At 35.7% G+C, this 5,871-nt stretch overlaps 2 protein-coding genes across 2 annotated transcripts in view; both read right to left on the bottom strand.

Moving 5' to 3' along the window:
- LOC103480336 (C-type mannose receptor 2-like) overlaps positions 1-984 on the bottom strand; it is an 8,809-nt gene extending 7,825 nt beyond the window's left edge. Inside the window, exon 1 of the mRNA XM_008435225.2 lies at positions 863-984. The gene's annotated coding sequence lies outside the window, so the exon portion shown is untranslated. The remainder of the gene's footprint in view (positions 1-862) is intronic.
- Positions 985-3,155: 2,171 nt separating this feature from the next.
- Positions 3,156-5,871, bottom strand: part of LOC103480337 (C-type mannose receptor 2-like) — a 14,912-nt gene continuing 12,196 nt past the window's right edge. The window contains exons 5-6 of the mRNA XM_008435227.1: positions 3,530-3,771; positions 3,156-3,173 (exon numbers count right to left, since the gene is read on the bottom strand). Coding sequence (XP_008433449.1) covers positions 3,156-3,173; positions 3,530-3,771 — 260 coding nt within the window. The remainder of the gene's footprint in view (positions 3,174-3,529; positions 3,772-5,871) is intronic.

Raw genomic sequence — 5,871 nt, forward strand, 5'->3', positions numbered from 1 at the left:
AGTTTGTCTCTGTTGGATGAAGAACATTTAAACAGTGAAAAGCTGCAGCTCTCCCTCCACTGGACAGAGAAACAATGAGAGCAGAGAGATGAAGACAGACAGAGTGACACTCTGCTCTGTTTTTCTTTAACCCAAAAAACATAACATTATACATGACAAAACATGAGTATGCTCATAAAATCTCACCATCTTGTTTCACCTAAAGCTGTTCTCAGTAGATTTATGTCTTTCCTTCGTAGCAGCCAGAGCTATGCTGACACAACTCGTTTATAGAATTTAATTTTAAACATTTCATTTCTTTATTCAAACCTCAGGTGTGGCAGGGCGTGGTGGAGGTATTCTGTTGATGAAAGAAATTTCTAATCTGCGCTGATGTTGTTGGGCTTCTGGCCATGAAGGACTCACTGGTAATCCCACAATGCATTGCTTTAGCATTTTTTTAGCTTCAACAGGAAAAGGAGGATTTTCACAGAATGGAAATGTGACGACATGTAACAAAATAGAGACACTATAAGCTGTTCACCAAACTCTAATATGATATTATAACTAAGATAAAAATGCAATAGGACAAAAATCTAAGCACTAAGAGTGAACAAAACCTACATCTAGTTTCTTTACTCCACTATATATTGCAGGAGTCCTTCTATACTTTTCTCAAGTTCTCTTTCAAATGGTGATGTTAACCACCCCTAACTTCAAAACCAGTAGGGTAAAACCAGTTCACCATAATTACACCACATGTTCTTTCTTTTCTTCTAACTCAAATTATTTTGCTTTCCTCCACAGATGCAACCTAGACGAAGGGATATGAATTACTGAAAATGATTATTAGCTTAAACAATCTTATGAAATAAACTCTTACCTTTTCTGAGTTTTGTGGGTCAAACGTAACAGATGTGTGATCCTTCTTCTCTAAATCAGCCTCTGTCAGCTGAGGCACTTTTTGTCGATATGAACAAATGTTGGTGTTTGACGTGTTTTTAGAGCTGCTGGTAACAGAAAAAGTAAACTTTACGCAGATGCAAATAATGGTAGCAGATCCCTCTATTCTCAACCAGGACGTTGTTTTTCCCCCGATGCAAAACTAGTAGATCAGGGGAAAGGATAGAAAGTTGTTCCCTTTTTTTAATTTAATATTCTATTTTTTAAGTTTTATAGTGTACAGTGTGTTTCAAAATTATCCATCCCCCTTAAACTTCTCTATTTTAGTCAATCCAAAATTCAGATAAACTTATTGTGATTTTATTCATCTTGTGTTTCAGAACAAGCTGAAGGTGATTTTGTCTCAGTTTGGAGATTCAGACGTTGAGGACGTCACAAGAGTCGAGTTTGGAGAAAATGAAACCATGAATGGTTTTCTCCTGTCTGGGTTGATGTGTAAAATAGTTTTAACTTTGACCAAATGACGCCACTGAAAGAAGCTTTTCCTGACTACATAGTAAATTAGATCTTAAATGTAAAATCCCAATCAAAGTTTGAATGTTTTTCTTTAAAGTCAAAGCATTAACACCTGTAGTGGCATTTCTGCCAAATATTCAGTCGTCTGTTAGCTTAGAAATAACAACATTCTGGCAAAAACACTGTTTGACAGCAAAAATATAATCCAGAACACAATGGAACGCCATGGCAACCAGGCTACAGGGACAACTAACTGGTACTGAGTTAGAGTTGCTCTAAATGGCAGCAGATAAATTTGAAATAAAATTGGGCCAAAATGCAGCCTTGAGGGACGCCTCATGAGAAGGAGAACCAGAAGAGACAAAGTTATTCATAATGACAAACGAGGTTATGTCAGAAATGTATTTATAGATACAGATATAGTAATGTTATCTTATACTATTTTAAAAAGCGCACACAGGCACAGAACAATCTAAAGCTTAAAGCAAATGAAATTAAATTCCTCTCTGTTATTTCTTGTGTCTCGGTTCCATGGCTCCAGAAATGTCACATTTATCCACCTGTTTTCAAAGTCCAGATTCTTCTTACAGAACCAGAAATGAAGAGTGCTGTTGAAGCGCAGACCCATCCACACATAATCAGTCAGGTGTTGTTGACTTTCTTCTGGGTTCATCTCTGACCATCCGTGTTGGTGATGATACATTACAGCTTCTTGCAAGGTTTTATTTTTTATTGACCAGGCTGACTTAATCTGTCATCGGAGTAAAGAGCACAACTTATTGTTCTTGATTTTATTTTTTGCTATTTTTCAGAAACCACACCTGCTCACTTTATTTTACAACACTTGTGTAATATATTGTTTTCACACTTTACTTAAAGATGTATTATCGGAGCACATAATACAACATAAAACCCCATCAGGGTGCAATGGTACAAAAATGTTTCACTCCCAGAACTAGGAAATAAACAATGGAGCAATACTTATTTTACATCAATAAATTGATAGAGAATACATAATTAGATTTTAAAAAGTGATGCACATTAAAAGAAGCCAACCAATGTTTATTTTGTTTCCAGATGAATCACTCGTATAAAACACTGCAGTCAAATTAAAGGTCAAATTTAAACTTGATCCCTGTGGGTCTAGTTTGTTTGCATGTTCCTTATTCATAAAAAAAAAAAAAAAAAAAAAGAAAAGAAAAACTAAACAGGCTAACAATTTTGCTGGTGAAAGAAAAAAGAAAACATCTTATGCAAAGTGGTACAGAAACGCAAACTCAATTTAAACATTTTTAAACTGTGTATTTATTTCAGTTAGTTATTGGTGTCATAGTGTTGATTAATTACAGACCCAAATGCAGCAGGCGACAGACGTGGATCAGTTGTGGATATTTAATGAAAACAAAAACCCCAATTTACAAAAAAAAAAAAACCCCAAAAACATAAAAGTAAAAAGAAACAAGAAAATCCAAAACAAGGCCAATCCAGAGACATGATGAGAACACTGAGGAACCATAAGAAGAGTGTGGTGACATAAGTAACAAGTACAAACTGGTGACTATTGGCTGAGACAGAGAGGCTTAAGAACTGGGAGGTAAAGCGTGGGAGCAATAGACCTGACTGATGAACTACTTGGTTGCAGGTGTGAGTGGTTGGAGGAGGAGAAGACTGAGGGGAGGAGAGAAGGTGAGACGGGGAAGTGAAGAAGATTACATATGGGAGAAGGAAATAATTCTGACACCAAAGAAACTCTAAGACTAAAGAAACGTGGTAACCTAGGGAGACAAAGATATAAGGAGAAACCATAAATGAACTGAACAGAAACAAGACTGATTTAATAAGGACTAAGGAACACAGAATACTTAAACTAGAACAACTAAGAAAGACTAGAAAAAGAAATAAACCCAACTAGAATCATTGAGGAAGAACAGAAGTAAAAAACAAGGTAGAACTGAAGAGAAAAAACTGAGGAACACCAACAATGACAAAAAAAATCAACTCAAATTCTTTCACATCATGCAAAATAAATTCATATTGTATGATATATGACAACAAATCATGATTCTCAAAAGGAATAGCTTCAGGTTTAATTCTTAGAACAGATGAAATTAAACTTCTCAGTATCCTTTACCTTTTTCCACAGATGGTCCCCTTTTGTCTCCATGGCTCCAGACATGTCACAGTCGTCCATCTTTCCATCTAAAGCCCAGTTCTTATAGCTGACCACCTCATCACTGACCCAGAACCAGAAATCCAGAGTGTAGGTGAAGCGCAGACCCATCCAGACATAATCAGTCGATGCCTCCTTGACTTTCTCCTGGATCCATCTCTGATCATCCATGTTGGTGATGGTGACCAGGTCATGGTGGTGATCTGTGCAGTAGGTCAAGGCGTCCTCCCAGTTCATCTTCTCTTTGATCAGGATCACATTATCTGTCACAGAATTGATCAGCATTAAAAAATAATGACCATAAACTAATTTTATCAAGAACAACAGATATGTCTTTGGTTTTAAACCAGAGGTGGTAGATCTACCAAAAATTGCCCTCCAGTAAGAGTAGCACTACTTTCAAATATTTTTCCTCAAGCAAAATTACAAGTAAGAAATTACTCAAATAAAATTAAAAATCTGATTAAAAATACAATACGGAGTAACTCATAATAGCCTCTGATTTATATCAACATGATGTCATCAGAATGTACAAAATTGTGGTGTTTTAAAGACAAAAATAGCATAAATGATCCATATGCATAACATAATATTAAAATAAATTTAAGTAGAAAAAAAAAAATTCCATGTCCAATTTTCTTAACATAAATCTTGTGAAACAAATAATATACCAGTAGCTAAAGTTTACACAGTATATTAAAACAGGCAAAAGTATTTCCGGGGATAAAAAAATTAAGTGACCACTGCAAAATGATCAGTTTCTCTGATTTTACTCTTTATAAGTCTATGTTTGAGTAAAATGAACGTTGTTCTTTTATACTATGAACTACTGACATGTCACTGAAATTCCAAGCAAATATTTAGTATTTATTAGCAGAAAAAGAGAAATGGTCAGAAACAGGAAACAGATGCAGTGCTTTCAGAGCTTAAATAATGCAAAGAAAACAAGTTCATGTTCATTTAACAATAAAACTAATGTCTTAACACAAGAACAGTTAAGAAATCAATATTTGGTGGAACAATCATGAGATTTTCAATGGGGTTCAGTGCAGTGGACTCTTAATGTTTACCAGAGCTGTATAGTGGTCACTGTATTTTCACTTGACCTCCAAATGCCTCACTGGATGGAAAATAACATTAGAACAACAGAGCTTGTGTACAAACAGGAAGTCTCATTTTCACATCATTTGTTGGTTTGTTTTTTGATCCGGAGCGTTTATGCTCAAAATATGTTTGTTCAATGAAGTTTTGCAGAGTTTGTGGAAAATCTAGAAGTATTACTCTAGATATAGCAGCAATATTTCAAGTAATAGTAGAAAGTATTGTGGTTTAAATTAAAACTACCAAAAGTGCATTTTACCCAAAATGCTGCGAAAGTAAATTTCTGAGTAAATGTAACTGGTTTCTAATCCATCACTGGTCCAAACAAAACTTTTTGAGGCTTTTGCTTGATGCAGTGAAATTATCTATGAAATAAATTAACTAATACTTAAAATTAGAAATTGCACAGTTCTAATGTTGACATAATCATAGTATTTGTTTACACCAACTCACCATCATAACAGATGAAGGAATTTCTTGTAAAACACTTTCTATTAATCCATCTGCCTTCACCATTAAACACAGTAACGCCACATTCACCACTGTTGGGGTTGTGATTGGTAAACCATTTATTCCAGTGTCTGAAAGAGAAACTGCTTCCATCTGACCACCTCCATGTGTCTCTGAACAGACCAATGTGTGTGTAATCACTTGCAGAGTTCATCATCTTCTCCACCTCTCCATCCTGTAGCTGCTTCATTCCACTGATCAGGTCTGTGTGTTTCTCTCTGCAGTAACTCTGAGCTTCCAGTCAGGAATTCTTCTCTTTAATCAAGTGATATTTATGGGTTGTAATAGTTTCTGTGGAGTAATCAGACATATTTATGCTCATGTTGTTTGGACAAACCATATAAAAATAACTGATAAGTAGATGAACATTCTCACCATTATAGCAGAGGAAATGTTTTGTAATTTGGCACTGGGTGTCTATCCAGTTGAGTATTTTATTCACAATCACACAGTTCTCATGTCGATTTCCATTATCAGTCGGTTCTCCAGTGGCCCAGTTTGTTTCATCAAACTCCACTCCTGGCAGAGACCAGCGCCATGTTCTGGTACCATGTTGTTGATCATACAGACCAATCGAAGCTTCCCTCTGATTTCCAGCTGAAATCTTGATGAGTCTCTTCATGTCCTTCATGTTAGTCACTGTGACCAGGTCAGTGTGTTTCTCTCTGCAGTACTGCTGAGCTTCAGTCCAG

Source organism: Poecilia reticulata, linkage group LG18, assembly GCF_000633615.1.
Source record: "Poecilia reticulata strain Guanapo linkage group LG18, Guppy_female_1.0+MT, whole genome shotgun sequence".
NCBI classification, from domain to species: Eukaryota; Metazoa; Chordata; class Actinopteri; order Cyprinodontiformes; family Poeciliidae; genus Poecilia; species Poecilia reticulata.